This window comes from Nomascus leucogenys, chromosome 18 (genome assembly GCF_006542625.1).
Source record: "Nomascus leucogenys isolate Asia chromosome 18, Asia_NLE_v1, whole genome shotgun sequence".
In the NCBI taxonomy this organism is placed as follows: domain Eukaryota; kingdom Metazoa; phylum Chordata; class Mammalia; order Primates; family Hylobatidae; genus Nomascus; species Nomascus leucogenys.
In genome coordinates this window covers 22,986,032-23,004,837 of record NC_044398.1, presented here as the reverse complement: position 1 = coordinate 23,004,837, position 18,806 = coordinate 22,986,032, and the positions used below count along the sequence as shown (strand labels likewise).

The 18,806-nt window shown below is 41.8% G+C and overlaps 1 protein-coding gene and 1 pseudogene across 1 annotated transcript in view; one reads left to right on the top strand and one right to left on the bottom strand.

Annotated features, from left to right (window-relative positions):
* Positions 1-1,239: 1,239 nt before the first annotated feature.
* The window catches only part of OIT3 (oncoprotein induced transcript 3), a 38,700-nt gene continuing 21,133 nt past the window's right edge, over positions 1,240-18,806 (bottom strand). Inside the window, exons 7-9 of the mRNA XM_003271236.4 lie at positions 9,986-10,401; positions 4,006-4,105; positions 1,240-1,916 (exon numbers count right to left, since the gene is read on the bottom strand). Of these exons, the coding sequence (XP_003271284.1) occupies positions 1,746-1,916; positions 4,006-4,105; positions 9,986-10,401 (687 nt within the window). The 3' untranslated portion in view covers positions 1,240-1,745. The remainder of the gene's footprint in view (positions 1,917-4,005; positions 4,106-9,985; positions 10,402-18,806) is intronic.
* LOC100599952 lies at positions 16,100-17,121 on the top strand (annotated as a pseudogene).

The following is an 18,806-nucleotide window of genomic DNA, read 5'->3' as shown; positions in this document are numbered from 1 at the left end:
GTTTACATATTCTCTGTGGCTCTCCTTGCACTACAGCTGCAAAGTTGAGTAGCTGTGACAAACACTGCAGGGCCCAGAAAGCCTAATACATTTACCAGTTGGCTTTTTACAGAAAAAGTTGCTGACTTCTATCTAAATCTTTTTCCCCTTTCCCTTACTTTTGTTAATTTTACTGATTCTACTAAGAACTATTAATTGTAGCAATTTTTTTTTAATTTTTAGGGATTTGGGGGTTTTTTTGAAACAAGGTCTCACTCTGTCACCCCGACTGGAGCACTATCATGGCTCACTGCAGCCTCGACCTCCTGAGCTCAAGCAATCCTCCCACCTCAGCTCCCCAAGTAGCTGGAACCACAGTGGCACACCACCATGCCCGGCTGATTTAAAACAATTTTTTTGTAGAGATGAGGTCTCACTATGTTGCCTAGGCTAGTCTTGAGCTCCTGGGCTCAAGAGATTCTCCCACCTTGGCCTCTGAGGTGCTGGGATTTCAGGCATGAGCCACCGAGCCCAGACTGTAGCAACTTTTAAAAACTAAAAGCAGAAAAACTTTTCTGATCTTATGTAAAGGCCATAAAATTAATTGGCATATGAAGAAATTAGAGTTAACTGCAGATAAAATTTATCTTTGTGGTTTATATTTATTTCAATAAGACTTATTATTAAGTACCTGCAAAACAGAATATGGCAGAATTATATACTTTTTTCTATTGTCTTATCAGCCTGAGGGCACAGAATACCAAATAACAGGGAATATGGTACCAAACTTTAATTCTGTTACAGCTCATTGAAGCACTTAAATACATGTTGATGAATTTATTAATATTTGTTAGGTGAAAATATTTCACTTAAGGCAATATATTAGAAGTATCAAAAGATAGCTGGGCGCAGTGGCTCACGCCTGTAATCCCAGCACTTTGGGAAGCTGAAGCGGGTGGATCACCTGAGACCAAGAGTTCCAGCCAGCCTGGCCAGCATGGAGAAACCCTGTCTCTACTAAAAACACAAAAATTCGCTGGGTGTGGTGGTGCATGCCTGTAGTCCCAGCTATTCAAAAGGCTGAGGCAGGAGAATTGCTTGAACCCAAGAGGCAGAGGTTACAGTGAGCTGAGATTGCACCACTGCACTTCAGTCTGGGTGACAGGGTGAGACTCCATCTCAAAAAAAAAAAAAAAAAAAAAAGAGAGAAAAAGAAAAAAAAGAAAATAGTATGCAACAGAAAAACCAAATACTACTTTTAAAATTATATACTGTTTAATTGATACACTTCCAAATCCCCTATAATTAGTCTGCATTTGAATTGAAATTTCAAGGTATAACTATTATTTACATATTTAAAGAGTCACTGGGTATTTAGGTCATAATTTCAGTAACTGTTCAATTTTTCTAGGGTTTGTAACTTGAAATATTATACCCAGCTTCTGATTTTTATGGTCCGATTGCATCGTACATGAGGTATTTAAGTGTAGGAAAGAAATGACGGAAATGGGGAGAGTGTCTTTCTGGGTGGACAGTTTAGTTTTCAACCCTAGAAAGATGAAACCCCACCCAGGCCACGTTGTTCAGCAGTGCTGTGACCTGTGCCCACTGAATGGACCAGAATCAGAGTGAGTTGGTGCTGGGAGTCTGAACTCACAGTGTGAAGTCTGAACCTCGGTGTTGGCGGATGTTCTTAGAGGGCAGTGGGGGGAGAAGCTCCAAAGAGCAGAGCCGCCCAACGCAGGGACTCCAGGTGTGGCTACGAACTAGTCCTCCCAGTCTATGCGGATCGGGCCACCTGTTAGTGTCTGGCTCTGTAGACCGGCTGAGTCCTCTCCTCCTGCCCCACGACGCATTCGCCGGTGGCAACCCTGGGCACAGCGAGAACGCTCGTCCAACACTCCACAGACAAGAACCCGGCAGTGCAGAAACACTTCCTGAAGAGATGATCACGATTGTTAATAAAAACAATAACTGCGGCCACTTGTGGGCCACTTACAAGGAGGCAGACACAATACTAAATGTTCCCAAACATTAACTCATGTAATCTTAACAAGGACATCCACAAGTAGAGTTTATCATCCCCATTTTACAGATAAGGAAACAGAGAGGTTAAGGAACTTGCCTAAATGTATACATTTAATAAAAAATGTGGCAAAGTTTGCATTTAAGTCACATAGGTAATTAAAAAACCCACATTCATAACTCCTGCATGGAGCTGGAACAGAAGAGACCTTTGTGAAGCAACATCTACTAACTTGAGCATCTTCCTTCTTCACACCAAGGTCTGGGGATAGCATTGGCTCCCATGCACTTGTGCTGTCAAATAACCATTGTTTTCTGCAAGTGCCTTTCTTTTTTCTTTCTTTCTTTCTTTTTTGAGATGGAGTCTCGCTCTGTCACCCAGGCTGGACTGCAGTGGCGCAGTCTCGGCTCACTGCAAGCTCCGCCTCCCGGGTTCACGCCATTCTCCTGCCTCAGCCTCCCAACTAGCTGGGACTACAGGCGCCCGCCACCGCGCCCGGCTACTTTTTTGTATTTTTAGTAGAGACGGGGTTTCACCGTGTTAGCCAAGATGGTCTCGATCTCCTGACCTCGCGATCCGCCTGCCTCGGCCTCCCAAAGTGCTGGGATTACAGGCGTGAGCCACCGCACCCGGCCTGCAAGCGCCTTTCTGTAGGTAACTGCCTGAGCTTCCTGCCTGATTGAGGGCGATCAGGATCAGCCATCATTGTTAGCAGTTGTTCTGCAACCATGGTATAGCTGGAATGGACACGCATATATTTACAAGCACTGTGGAAAAGAATGTTGGCCTCTTCAACTTCCTTTTGTTTAAATGTTTCAACAACTACACTCTAACAACAACGATAAAAAATCTTCCAGCTTATCTCGCTACAACCTTTTCTATATAGCCCTTTATAACCTCTATCCATGAGTATACATGTTTTTTAAATGTAATATATTTAATATGCCTGTAAATTGTTATGACAACAGTTTTTATGTCTGCTTTTCCCATATTTATCATTTTAATAACTCTTAATATTGCATTAAATTGACATACTGTGGCCCTTAGCCCTGTTTGTTTGGGGCTTTTTCTTTTACCCCCTTATAATAATGCTCTACAAACACTTCCAACACACCTTGTCTGTTTTGGCTTAAAATTTTTGTTTGATTTTAAGAGACAGGGTCTCACTCTCTCACCCATGCTGGAGTGCAGTGGCCTGATCATAGCTCACCGTAACCTTGAACTCCTGGGCTCAAGTGACCTGCCTCAGCCGCCTAAGTAAGCTAGGACTACAGGTGTGTGCCGCTATGCTCAGCTAATTTTAAAATTTTTTGTAGAGTAGTATGTTGCCCAGGCTGGTCTCAAACTCCTGGCCTCAGGCAATCCTCCTGCCTCTGTTTTGTTTTGTTTTTAAGAAACTGTCAGAATTGGAATTTTTAGATAAAAGAATATGATGATTTTATGATTATTATTACAGATTATCAGACAATATTCCAGAAAATGTACTAATTTACACTGTCACTGTATACTTCTCCCTATAACCTTGTAAGTGTTGTATTTTATAATTTTCATAAATTTAATATGTATAAAATGGTGTCTTATAATTGTTTTCATCAGCACTTAAGTACTATTTTCAGTGAACATTTCACTATTTGTCTTTTCTGTGTATTTCCTGTCCATATCCCTTGCCATTTGACCAATCACCACAATGGCTTTTCAACCATAGCTGCCCACAAAGATTTAAAATTAAATTATGATCCTATAGTATTTTCTTTGAACAGCACAGTTATTTGGCAGGTGGTGTGAGGGGAACAGCACAGTTATTTTGGCAGGCAGGGCGGGTGTGACATGCATGAAAAGGTTAAGCTTCTCGATGGCCAGTTTCTCTGTTTTTCTCTTGAGCCCATGCAGATCCTACCAGTAGGCTCTTGGAATGTCAACACATTGGGACACCAAAAAAAAAAAAAAAAAAGAAAAAAGGCTCAGGTTCAGGGGTTATAAATTAAAGATGTTCAACTCACCTTGTGGTCTTTGCCCACAAACTTGAAGACTGGGACCTGGAAGTGCTTTGCTAGGTGATCCCGGGATGTGTACTGCTTTACTGAGTCATCTGAAACGCAGCTGAAAGTAGGGCAGATAGCACATAAGACTTGATTGTTTCAACAGAGGTGGAAAAACAATCTAGCCCAACATTTTGGCCCAAGGAGAGCCAAAGGGGTGGAGGAGACTGGACTGTATTCAAGCTTTTTGGGAATGAAAGAAAAATTAAATTTTTCCCTGTGAAGGCCTCTTCAGACCTAGCCTTATTCACTAATAGCATCTGTCCCATTTATCATTCACTGTACCCACAAACTGGGCACCAGGGCTTCCTGTTAAGTTAATGCATTTAAGTGTTGGCAACAGCAACACCATTTATTTCAGATACCTTTTGCTAGTAAGGCTGTCTTTCCATTTGCAATATATTGCAGGAATTCTGCCTCTATGTACCTTAGTATTGATTTGAGAAGGCTTTTCTTTAACAAAATTTATTAACTATGTATTGGACACCTAATAGCAACTGACTACTGAAGGGGATACAAAAGTTAGGGAACTGCAGTGCATGCATCAAAGTGACATAAATATCCACGTTTCTTAGATAATAACTGGTTCTATTGGGTAAAAGTCAGGCACCTCCAAATTGTTTTAATTTCTCTTTTCCCAAATTTAATGTTATATTGCAGTTCGATAGGGTTTTGGGGTTTTAATCGCAGGTCTACTGCTTAAAGTGAAACACCTAGGTTCACCTCAGGGTTAGCTGGGGGAAAAGAAGCACTCCTGGCTGGGCGAGGTGGCTCACGGCTGTAATCCCAGCATTCTGGGAGGCTGAGGCAGGAGGATTGCTTGAACTCAGGAGTTCGAGACCAGCCTGGCCAACATGGTGAAAACCCGTCTCTATTAATAATACAAAAAGTTAGCCAGGCGTTGTGGTGCCTGCCTGTAGTCCCAGCTACTCGGGAAGCTGAAGTGGCAGGATCGCTTGAGCCCCGGAGTTTGAGATTAGCCTGGGCAACATAGCAAGACCTTGTCTCTAAAAAAAAAAAAAAAAAGCCAAGTGTGGTGGTATGCCTCTGTAATCCCAGCTACTCAGGAGGCTGAGGCACGATGATAATCGTTTGAACCCGGGAGGCAGAGGCTGCAGTGAGCCATGTTTGCACCAGCTGAGGCCAAAGTTTTGGATATTCATGAAACTTCTTAAAGGCCAAGAATCACCCTCATATTATTTTCCCCATTCTAGATTCTAGAGGAACTTTTTTTTTTTTTCTGGACATAGTTGCCTTTTAGTGGGTACCTAATAGTTCCTGTCTTCTGGGCCAGGAAAAAAGTGGAGGTCAGATATTAAAGCCGATTAAACTGGGTACTTGCTCCACATGCACAGACCACTTTTTCTTTTCTTTTCTTCTTTTTTTTTGTTTTGTTTTGAAACAGGGTCTCACTGTTGCCCAGGCTGGAGTGCAGTGGCACAATCACAGCTCACTGCAGCTTCAACCTCCTAAACTCAAGCAATTCTCCTGCCTCAGCCCCTCAGTGGGATTATAGGTGTGTGCCACCATGCCCGGCTAATTTTTTCATTTTTTTAGAGATGGGATCTCACTATGTTGCCCAGGCTTGTCTTGAACTCAAGACCACTCAAGCGATCCTTCCGCCTCAGCCTCCCAAAGTGCTGAGATTACAGGTATGAGCCATGACAATGCCCAGCCAGACTGCTTTCTAGTTCCTTGCTAACTGCTGTTTTGGTGCACTTGAAAAATCCAACAAAATTATTTTAAAATAAGGCATCTTGACTAGTGTTACTACCAGCACCTCATTCCACTGAACTGAAGGGGATCTAAACATAATGTGGTTTCTGTTATTTCTTGTATTTATTTACTCATTTTTATTTTCCTGAGGTAAAATTCATTTATACCCTCTTCTGATTATATTCTATAATAAATATCCATGGCATACCTAATCTATGCAAGACACCCTGCTGGCTGCTGCAGAGGACATAAAGATGAATAATATGGCCTCTGACGTCAAGGAGTTTATAGTCCAGTATCTTAAGATAATAGTAAGGCTTGATATTAAAATAGTACTTTTAATCTAAATGTCTGAGCATTTTCAATTTATCTTTATCTCAAAATAACTGTTATTTTTCTTTAAAAGAAAAAATGAAGCAGAAGGGGTTATTACAAGGTAACACATTGCAGAACAGAAACCAGGACAAATGTTGGGGTTTGCTGTGACTAGACAATGCTAGTTCCGAGCACCAAATTCATGTACTGAAAGAAAGTAACAGTGGAATAATGGAATCAAAACTAGCGGCTTATCAAAAACTTGTTCAATGCTTGATTTTGGAATTTAGTATGTTTCTTTTTCTGGTGATTAACTTTCTAGCTATATTTTGCTTAGGCTTGTGTTGAATTATTTTGTATTCTCAGAGCATACGCCAACCAAAATTAGAGGGAAGTGAATCAGATGTGTTCAATTATCAGGGGAGAACCAACTTAATTTAAATTTAAGCCGAGGACAATGAAAAATCAAAGAAATGAATAATCAAACAATTAATAAATATAAGTAAAGTGAGTTATGTTTATTTTAGGTTTGTGGACTAGCCCCAAATTATGATTATTATAAAGACTCATTCAATTATTTACTTGGCAAATATTTAATGACCCTTACTATATGCTAGGAATTGAGGAAGAAGAAAAAGGAAGGAGGATTTTTAGTTCAAATGGTGAAAGGTGCCAGGAAAGCCTTCATGGAGAAAGTAAACCCTCCATGAATCTCGGAGAACCAGTAAGGATCAGACAGGAAGAAAAGGTGGGGAAGAAGATATCAGGCAGAGGAAACAGCACGCGCAAAGTCAGAAGGGTGTTCAGGAGTGACATTTTGGGAATTGTCAATAATTCCCTTTGGCAGGAGCAGAAACTGGAGGGGGCTGAGGTCAGAGGGTAAGGGCCCATGAGCCATGCCAAGAGCTGGAGGATCTTGCACACATCATTCTTGTACAGCACCACAGACGGGATGATTTATCTGCTTACAAAGTAGGGCCACACTGCTGTGGTTTTCACATTTTTGCCGATGCTTTTTTCTTCTAGAGCATATATATTTTTTCTCTTCTGTATGTGCTAAGGGCTGGCAAAATAAATAGTGCAGCTTCTGAGAACTGTCTAAAATAAAAGTAAATATGGTTGGGCGTGGTGGCTCACGTTTGTAATCCCAGCACTTTGGGAGGCCGAGGCAGGTGGATCACCTGAGGTCAGGAGTTCGAGATCAGCCTGGCCAACACAGTGAAACCCCGTCTCTACTAAAAGTACAAAAATTAGTTGAGTGTGGTGGTATATGCCTGTGGTCCCAGCTACTTGGGAGGCTGAGGCACGAGACTTGCTTGAACCTGGGAGGCAGAGGTTGCAGGGGAGCTGAGATTGTGCCACTGCACTCCAGCCTGAGCTACAGAGTGAGACTCTGTCTCAAAAAGGAAATAAAATAAAATAAAATGGTCCTTCACCAAGAGACTGAATAATACATATATAAATAAGTTTCACAAGCTCTACTAAGATTGTAGGTTACATGTTTTTCTCAGTGAGTTATGATTATATTCTTATTTTTTCAAAAACTAAATATAAGGGGTAGGGGAAAACTTACGGTGAGAAAAATGTTAATTATCTTGATTATCATGATGGTTTCATGGGTATACACATCAGAACTTGTCAAACTACATGCTTTAAATATGTCTATTTATTGTATGTGAATAGTACTCTGCTAAAGTTATTTTTTAAAAAAAGTAAAAAGGGACAAAAATCTATCACTGCAAAAAAAGTAAATCTAGTCCCTGAACAAAGAAATACAAAATGTTGCTTCTTCTTTTCATGTTAAAGTTTTTTAGAAATCACCTTAGCATGGCAAGAAATCCACATATCTGCAGATGCCCTCTGCTTCGGGCCGTCCAGAGTAGCTCAGGATGACAAACTTTCCATATAATGAAAATGAGCTTAAGGAGGCTACAAGAATCTGAGGCTGGAAGCACACCTTCTGAGAAGCAGATTTACTGACCAAAGCTAATGAAGAACCATTAAAAGGTTTTCAACAGGGATGTGACAAGATCATATTTTCTGTTTGAATGGATCACCCAGGGGCTCTGTGGAGCTGAGATATGAAAGGTGAGGTTTTGGAGGCTGTGTTAAGAGGCTGCTTTGCTGTCCAGGTGAAAGATAATGAAGGTAGGAATTAAGACAATAGGAATGGCATAGAGAGGACAGGGTTGGGGCATTGCTATTTGTTAAAAAGCATCTCATTGATCCTATGTATATCAAGGGATGAAATATCACTGTGCAAGAGATTGATAGCAGCAGGTGAAGGTTGGCTTTGGTGAGAAACAAGAGGAGTAAAGGCAGCATAGTAATGTCCAAGAGCTTGCAGGCCAGCCGGCAGAGGGCAAGCCCCCGAGGGCGCTGAGCTGCTCGTACTGGACCATTCTCTCGTTGGTTAAGCTGCAGTTCCTGACCCTACCTGAGACTGTGTCCCACCTGACATGGAGAATAAGGAAAAAGCTCATGAGATACTGCTATGAATTTGGGTTTGAGTGTAATTTTCCTGGGAATGTAGGCAATGGCTGTGAAAAGGGCTAGGTCTCCATCAGTACCTCAGGACTCCTACAGATCCCACCAAGGATCCTTAGGAAATACCATGGAACTCTCTTTTGTATAAAACAAGTGCGGGGGCCAAACATAGTGTCTCACACCTACAATCCCAGAATTTTGGGAGGCCAAGGCAGGAGGATCATTTGGGCCCAGGAGTTCAGGACCAGCCTGAGCAACAAAGTGAGACCTCGTCTCTAGAAAAAAAAGAATTAGCTGGGCATGCTCGTGCACATATGGTCCTGGCTACTTGGGAGGCTGAGACAGGAAGATCACTTGAACCTGAGGATCAAGGCTGCAGTGAGCTGTGTTTGCACCACTGCACTCCAGCCTGGGTGACAGAGCAAGACCCTGCACTGCCCTCCACTCCTGAAAAAAACCAAGTGCAAAACCAAACTGCTATATCTATATCTTTCTTCTAAAATCTACCAACTATTTCTTCTCTGTCTTTGACTACCAAACTTCTTAAAAGAGGAATTTATGTTTGCTGCCTTCTTGTCCCCTGCACTCTCAGCCATATGAACGGGATCTCACCTCCACCTTCACACGTGCTCTGCCATCTCCGAGCAGGTTACTCAATCCTACAGTTTCATCTCTAAATCAGATGATTCCTTGTCCTTCAGTTCTAGCCCTGGCTGTGTTCCTGAGTCTAACTGATAACGCATTTCCACTGAATGCCCACTGAATTTCTCTTCCTAGGCATCCTGCAGGTATCTAAAAAATTAAATTATTCAATATATCATTTTGAATGACCAAATTCAGTATTTTAACTTCAAATCTGCTTTTCTATATATATCTTTTCATCTTGGTTAATGGCATCTAGTCAGTCACCTGGGCTAGACCCCTTGGAGCCTTGTTTGTTTGTTTGTTTGTTGAGATTTTAGGAGTTTCACTCTTGTCACCCAGGCTGGAGGGCAATGGTGCGATCTTGGCTCACTGCAACCTCCACCTCCCGGGTTCAAGTGATTCTCCTGCCTCAGCCACTTGAGCAGCTGGGATTACAGGTGCCTGCCACCACACCTAGATAATTTTTGTATTTTGAGTAGATACGGGGTTTCACCATGTTGGCCAGGCTGGTCTCGAACTCCTGACCTCAGGTGATCCACCCGCCTTGGCTCCCAAAGTGCTGGGATTACAGGCGTGAACCACTGCGCCCAGCCTAGGAGCCATTTTTGACTCTCCTTTCCCTCACTAGTTTTACCTCCAAAATGTCAATAAGTGGTTCCTGAACTAATAAAGAGCTGACAGTGGTGCCATGCAGTTTTAGTAAATGACTGGGTGTGCTGTGAACTTAGAGGCTGGATGCGAACCAGGGGTGACGAGACCATTCCCGCAGCAGCATTACCCATCCTGGATGAGGTAGTATTTCAGGACCTCGTCGATCTTGGAGGTGGGGGTGGCGAAGCAGCTCTCCACCAAGCTTTCCAAGCCGCTCACGTGCACCAGGGGCTCAATGCCAAAGTAGAGGGAGTCACGAAGCTTGAGGGTGGGCAGAGCTTCCCGGTAAGGCTCTTCAAACTCGTTGTCCTTGAAGATCTCCAGAGTGAATGGGAAGATCCCATGATTTCGGCTCATGATTTCCAGTGGGGAGTTTCGAAGGTTGGGAACGTATCCTTCAGAAATGGTGTACAGGCGTGGAAACTCACAGGTCACCGGGATCAGCAGCTTGCTGGTTCGGATAATGAAGTCCCCGCTGCTCCCCGGGGTCTGCTTGGGTAGACCTGTCACGAGGTTGCTGGCCACAATCTTGTCATTCACCACCTGAGCCAGGCCAGAGTGAGGAGAGGAAAGAGATTGTCTGTTTATTTCTAGAGTTTTTTTTTCCTCTCCTCTCACCTTAACATTCTACAAGCTTCTATCTACCTCAAAACACATTAGAGATTTTGCTGCCTAAGGATGAAGTTTTTGTTTTTTTTTTTCCCACTGCCCTCCTCTTGTTATCAAGCCATCCTGACTGTTAACAGTCTTAGCTCTACCAAAACACAGCCAGACTGCTTCTTTAAGTGGGACCCTGATCTGCTCCTTATCTCTGAGGGGAACCTCCCAACTGGGGCCTCCAACCAGCTCTGCCCATATTCTCTGGCAGACAGAGTTTTGATTTCTACCTGGGATGGAGTGCCAAGCGGGAGCGGGAGGCTGTTTGGACAATTGTTTGGACAACTCAGCCATTCCAGCCTGTGTCCAAACTGTCTGGTAGTGGAAGCAGTACCCCAGCACGGCATAGCTACTCTAGGAAAGCATGGCCACACTGCTTCTTTAAGCAGGTCCTCGATCTTGTTTCTCCTGGCTGAGTGAGATCTCCCAAATGGGGTATCCAGCCATCTCCTATAGGTGTGTTCAGGTCAGCAACAGGTCTGTACCCCACTGGGATGGAGCTCCCAGAGGAAGGGGCAGGCCACCATCTTTGCTGTTTCAGCAACTTAACTGTTTCAGCCTCCAGGCTTTGGAGAGCTCAACCTGATGGGGTTGGTGAAGGAAATAGTACCTCAGCACAGTTCAGTTGCTCTATGAAAGCAGGGCTAGACTGCTTCTTTAAGCAGTTCCCTGATCCTTTTCTTCCTGGCTGGGTGAGACCTCCCAACTGGGGTCTCCAACCACCATCTACAGATATGTTAAGGCTAGCAACAGGTCTGTACCCTGCAGGGATGGAGCCCTCAGAGGAAGGGGCAGGCTGCTATCTTAGCTGTTTCACAGCCTTCACTGGTGATACCTCCAGGTACTGGAAAATCTGAGGTGACTAGGGACTGGAGCAGATGCCCAGCAAACCACAGCAGCCCTGCAGAAAAGTGGCCAGACTGTTAAAAGGGAGGGAAAAAGGCCAGGCACAGTGGCTCACACCTGTAATCCTAGCACTTTGGGAGTCCAAGTCATGTGGATCACCTGAAGTCAGGAGTTCGAGACCAGTGGCCAACATGGTGAAACCCCGTCTCTACTAAAAAATACACAAAAATTAGCCAAGTGTCACGGCAGGGGCCTGTAATTCCAGCTACTCAAGAGGCTGAGGCAGGAGAGTTGCTCGAATGAAGGAGACAAAGGTTGCAGTGAGCTGAGATTGCGCCACTGCACTCCAGCCTGGGTGACAACAGCGAGAGTCCGTCTCAAAAAAAAGTGGGAGAACAAAACCCCCAAAACCCCATCCAAAGGTCAGCAACATCAAAGATTGAAGGTAGATAAGCCCTCAAAGATGAGAAAGAATCAGTGCAAGAACACAGAGAACTCTAAAAGCTAGAGTGCCCTCTCTCCTCCAAATGACCACATCACCACTCCAGCAAGGGTTTGGAATGGGGCTGCAGCTGACATGGCTGAAATAACAGAAGTAGACCTCAGAATGTGGATAAAAACAAACTTCGCTGAGCTAAAGGAGCATGTTCTAACTCAGTGCAAGGAAGCTAAAAATCATGATGAAATATTGTAGGAGCTGACAAAGAAAATAGCCAAGATAGAGAAGAACATAACCAACCTGATAAAGCTAGAAAAACACAATACAAGAATTTCATAATGCAATTGCAAGTATTAAAAGCGGAATTGATCAAGCAGAGGAAAGAATCTCAGAGCTTGAAGACTGTCTTTCTGAAATAAGACAGGCAGACAAGGATAGAGAAAAAGGAATAAAAAGGAATGAACAAAACCTCCGAGAAATATGGGATTATGTAAAGGGACTGAATATACAACTGATTGGGGTACCTGAAAGAGCTGGGAGAATAAAACCAATTTGGAAAACATATTTCAAGATATCCACGAGCACTTCCCTAACCTTGCTAGACAGGCCAACATTCAAATTCAGGAAATGCAGAGAACCCTAGTAAGATACTCCACAAGAAAATCATCCTTGAGACACAAAATCTTCAGATTCTCCAAAGTTGAAATGAAAGAAAACATGTTAAGGGCAGCCAGAGAGAAAGGCTAAGTCACCTACAAGGGAAGCCCATCAGACTAACAGTGGACCCTTCAGCAGAAACCCTACAGGCCAGGAGAGACTGGGGGCCAATATTCAACATTCTTAAAGAAAAGAATTTTAACTGGCCAGGCACAGTGGCTCACACCTGTAGTCCCAGCACTTTGGGAGGCTGAGGCAGGTGGATCACTTGAGGTCAGGAGTTCAAGACCAGCCTGGCCAACATGATAAAACCCCATCTCTACTAAAAATATAAAAATTAGCCAGGCATGGTGGCACATACCTGTAGTCCCAACTACTCAGGAGGCTGAGGCAGGAGAATCGCTTGAACCTGGGAGGCAGAGGTTGCATGTGCTGAGATCATGCCACTGCACTCCAGCCTGGGAGACAGAGCAAGACTCTGTCTAAAAAAAAAAAAAAAGAAAGAAAGAAAGAAAAGAAAATAATTTTCAACCCAGAATTTCATATCCAGCCAAACTAAGCTTCATAAGTGAAGAAGAAATAAGATCCTTCTCAGACAAGCAAATGCTGAGGGAATTTGTTACCACCACACCTGCCTTACTAGAGCTCCTGAAGGAAACACTAAATATGCAAAGGTAAAACCACTACCAGCCACTACAAAAACATACTGAAGTACACAATGACAGGATCAAATCCACACATAACAATACTAACCTTAAATGTAAATGGGCTAAATGCCCCAATTAAAAGACACAGAGTGGCAAACTGGATAAAGAGTCAAGACCCATTGGTATGCTGTCTTCAAGAGACCCAACTCACAGGCAAAGACACACATAGTCTTAAAGTAAAGGGATTGAGGAGAACTTATCAAGCAAATGGAAAACAGGAAAAAGCAAGAGTTGCAATCCCAGCTTTCAACAAAACAGACTTTAAACTAGCAAAGATCAAAGAAGACAAAGAAGAATGTCACATAATGATAAAGGGTTCAATTCAACAAGAAGAGTTAACTATTGTAAATATATATGCACCCAACGCAGGGGCACCCAGATTTATAAAGGAAGTTTTTAGAGGCCTTCGAAGGACTTAGATTCCCATACAATAATAGTGGGAGACTTTAACACCCCACTGACAATATTAGATCATCAAGATAGAAATTAACAAAGATATTTAGGACCTGAACTCAGCTCTGGATCAACTGGACTTGATAATTATCTACAGAACTCTCCACCCCAAAACAATAGAATATGCATTCTTCTCATCACCACATGATACTTACTCTAAAATTGATCCATAATTGGAAGTAAAACAATCCTCAGCAAATGCAAAAGAACTGAAACCATAACTCTCTCAGACCACAGCACAATCAAATTAGAACTCAAAACTAAGAAATTCACTCAAAACCATACAATTACATGGAAATGTAATAACCTGCTTCTGAATGACTTTTGGGTAAATAATGAAATTAAGGCAGAAATCAAGGAGTTCTTTGAAACTAATGAGAACAAAGATACAACATACCAGAATCTCAGGGGCACAGTTTAGGCAGTGTTAAGAAAGAAATTTATAGCACTAAATGCCCACATCAAAAGCTAGAAAGATTTCAAGTTAGTAACCTGATATCACAACTAAAAGAACTAGAGAACCAAGAGAAAACAAATCCCAAAGCTAGCAGAAGACAAGAAATAACCAAAATTAGAGGTGAACTGAAAGAGACAGAGACAAAAAAAAACATTCAAAAGATCAACAAATCTAGGAGCTGGTTTTTCCAAAAAGTTAATAAAATAGATAGACCACTAGCTAAACTAATAAGGAAGAAAAGAGAGAAGAATCAAATAAACACAATCAGAAATGATAAGGGGGATATTACCACTGACCCCACAGAAATACAAACAACCATCAGAGAATATTATAAACGCCTCTATGCATATAAGCTAGAAAACCTAGAAGAAATGGATAAATTCCTGGATACATACACCCTCCCAAGACTGTGAATCCCTGAGCAAACCAATAATGAGGCTCTGAAATTGAGGCAGTAATAGCCTACAACCAAAAAAAGCCCAGGACCAGACAGATTCAAAGCTGAATTCTACCCCCTGTACAAAGAAGAGCTGGTACCATTCCTACTGAAACTATTTCAAAAAATTGAAAGGGAGGGACTCTTCCTTAAGTCATTCTATGAGGCCAGCATCATCCTGAACCAAAATCTGGCAGAGACACAACAAAAAAAGGAAACCTCAGGCCAATATCCTTGATGAACATTGATGCAAAAATCCTCAACAAAATACTGGCAAACTGAATCCAGCAGCACATCAAAAATCTTATTCACCACGATCAAGTAGGCTTCATCCCCAGGATGCAAGATTGGTTCAACATATGCAAATCAATAAATGTGATTCATCACATAAATAAAACTAAAGGCAAAAACCATATGATTATCTCAACAGATGCAGAAAAGGATTTCAATAAATTTTGGCATCCTTTCATGTTAAGAATGCTCAATAAACTAGGTGTTGAAGGAATATACTTCAAAATAATAAGAGCCATATATGACAAACCCATAGCCAACATCATACTGAATGGGCAAAAGCTGGAAGCATTCCCCTTCAAAACAAGCACAAGACAAAGATGCACTCTCTCACCACTCCTATTCAACATAGTGTTGGAAGTTCTGGCCAGAGCAATCAGGCAAGAGAAAGAAATAAAGGGCATTCAAATAGGAAGAGAGGAGTCAAACTATCCCTGTTTGCAGATGACATGATTCGATATCTAGAAAACCCTATCATCTCAGCCCAAAAGCTTCTTAAGCTGATAAACAACTTTAGCAAAGTCTCAGGATACAAAATCAATGTGCAAAAATGCCAGCATTCTTATACACAAACAACAGTCAAGCCGAGAGCCAAATCACAAATGAATTCCCATTCGCAATTGCCACGAAAAGAATAAAATAACTAGGAAAACAACTAACAAGGGAAGTGAAAGGTCTCTAAAAGGAGAACTATAAACCACTGTTTAAAGAAAGCAGAGATGACACAAACAAATGGAAATACATAGGAAGAATCAATATTATTAAAATGACCATACTGCCCAAAGCAATTTATAGACTCACTGCTTTCCCATGAAAATACCACTGATATTCTTTGCAGAAAAATCTATTTTAAAATTCATATTGAATCAAAAAAGAGCCTGCATAGCCAAGGCAATCCTAAGCAAAAGAATAAAGCTGGAGGCATCACGCTACCCAACTTCAAATTATGCTATAGGGCTACAGTAACCAAAACAGCATGGTATTGGTACAAGAACAGACACAGATCAATGGAACAGAAAAGAGAACCCACAGATAAGACTGCACACCTACAACTCTCTGATCTTCAACAAACCTGACAAAAACAAGCAATAAGAAAACGGTGCTGGGATACCTGACTAACCATATGCAGAAAATTGAAACTGGACCCCTTCCTTACACCATATATGAAAATTAACTCAAGATGGGTTAAAAACTTAAATGTACCTTGGTGTGATTCTGTCCTGTGCAGCTGTTCTCTTGAGCAGTGGTCGTTTATCTCAGTCTGCCTTCTCTCCCACCTAAGGGCATGCCACCACCCGATGGAAGATTCGATGGACATGGACATGAGCCCCCTGAGGCCCCAGAACTATCTTTTCATTTGTGAATTAAGGCTGACAAAGATTATCACTTTAAGGTGGATAATGATGAAAATGAGCACCAGTTATCTTTAAGAACAGTCAGTTTAGGGGCTGGTGCAAAGGATGAATTGCACATTGTTGAAGCAGAGGCAATGAATTACGAAGGCAGTCCAATTAAAGTAACACTGGCAACTTTGAAAATGTCTGTATAGCCAACGGTTTCCCTTGGGAGCTTTGAAATAACACCACCAGTGGTCTTACAGTTGAAGTGTGGTTCAGGGACAGTGCATATTAGTGGACAGCACTTAGTAGCTGTGGAGGAAGATGCAGAGTCAGAAGGTGAAGAGGAGGAGGATGTGAAACTCTTAAGTATATCTGAAAAGCGGTCTGCCCCTGGGGGTGGTAGCAAGTTTCCACAGAAAAAAGTAAAACTTGCTGCTGAGGAAGACGATGATGATGATGATGATGATGAAGATGATGGCGATGATGATGATGATAATGATGAAGATAATGAGGAAGCTGAAGAAAAAGCACCAGTGAAGAAATCTATACAAGATACTCCAGCCAAAAATGTACAAAAGTCAAATGAGAATGGAAAAGACTCAAAACCATCATCAACAGCCAGATCAAAAGGACAAGAATCCTTCAAAAAACAGGAAAAAACTCCTAAAACACCAAAAGGACCTAGCTCTGTAGAAGACATTAAAGCAAAAGTGCAAGCAAGTATAGAAAAAGGTGATTCTCTTCCCAAAGTGGCAGCCAAGTTCATCAATTATGTGAAGAATTGCTTCCAGATGACTGACCAAGAGGCTATTCAAGATCTCTGGCAGTGGAGGAAGTCTCTTTAAGAAAATAGTTTAAACAATTTGTTAAAAATTTTCCATCTTATTTCATTTCTGTAACAGTTGATATCTGGCTGTCCTTTTTATAATGCAGAGTGAGAACTTTCCCTACCATGTTTGATAAATGTTGTCCAGGTTCCATTGCCAAGAATGTGTTGTCCAAAATGCCTGTTTAGTTTTTAAAGATGGAACTCCACCCTTTGCTTGGGTTTAAGTACGTATGGAATGTTGTGATAGGACATAGTAGTAGCGGTGGTTGGACATGGAAATGGTGGGGAGACAAAAATATACACATGAAATAAAACTCAGTATTTTAATAGAGTAAAAAAAAAACCTTACATGTAAAACCCAAAACTATAAAAATCCTGGAAGACAATCTAGGCAGTACCATTCGAGACACAGACACGAGCAAAGATTTCATGATGAAGATGCCAAAAGCAACTGCAATAAAAGCAAACATTGACAAAGGGGATCTAATTAAACTAAAGAGCTTCTGCACAGCAAAAGAAGTTATCATCAGAGTGAACAGACAACCTACAGAACGGGAGAAAAATTTTTTTCTCTGATGAAGGTCTAATATCCAGCATCTACAAGAAACTTAAACAAATTTATAAGAAAAAAACATTAAAAAGTGGGAAAAGGACATGAGCAGACACTTCTCAAAAGAAGACATACATGTGGCCGACAAGCATATGAAAAAAAAGCTCAACATCACTGATTATTACAGAAATGCAAATCAAAACCACAATGAGATATCATCTCACACCAGTCAGAATGGCTACTATTAAAAAGTCAAAAAATAACATGCTGGTGAGGTTGTGGAGAAAAAGGAATGTTTTTACACTGTTGGTGGGAGTGTAAATTAGTTCAACCATTGTGGAACACCGTGTGGTGATTCCTCAAAGACCTGAAGGCAGAACTACCCTTTGACCTAGCAATGCCATTACTGGGTATATACCCAAAAGATTATAAATTGTCCTATTATAAAGACACATGCAATGCACGTGTATGTTTACTGCAGCACTATTCACAATAGCAAAGACATGGAATCAACCTAAATGCCCATCAATGATAGGCTGGGTAAAGAAAATGTGGTACGTATACACCATGGAATACTTGCAGCCACAAAAAAAGAATGAGATCATGTCCTTTGCAGGGATGTGGATGGAGCTGGAGGCCATTATCCTTAGCCAACTAACACAGGAACAGAAAACCAAATACCACATGTTCTCACTTATAAGTGGGAGCTAAATGATGAGAACACATTGACACATAGTGTGGAACAGCACACACTGGGGCCTGTCAGAGAGTGGAAGGTAGGAGCGGGGAGAGAAGCAGGAAATATAACTAACGGGTAGTAGGCTTAATACCTGGGTGATGAAATAATCTGTATAACCAACCCCCATGACACACATTTACCTATGTAACAAACCCGCACATGCTGAACATGTACCCCTGAACTTAAAAATAAAAATAAAACTCAGCTTCAAAGACAGTATGGTATATGAGAGTAAGAAATGATCTGTGGTCAGGAAGGGATGAGTGTGATGAGACTAGAACTCATTAGGGGCTGACATCTCTCCTCACTCATCATTCCCATCTTCATTTACCCGTCCTTCAATGCCTCACTCAAACTCATCTCTTCTATGAAGCCCCCCAGGTTTACCATGTACAGTTGATGCCCATTATTTGTAGATTTAGTATGTGTGAATTCACCTAGCAGCTAATATTTATTTATAACCCCAAAATCAGTACTCAGTATGCTTCTGAGGTTATTCACAGAACGTGCACAGTGGCACATTCCCAGCTGAGGTCCAACAGGCACC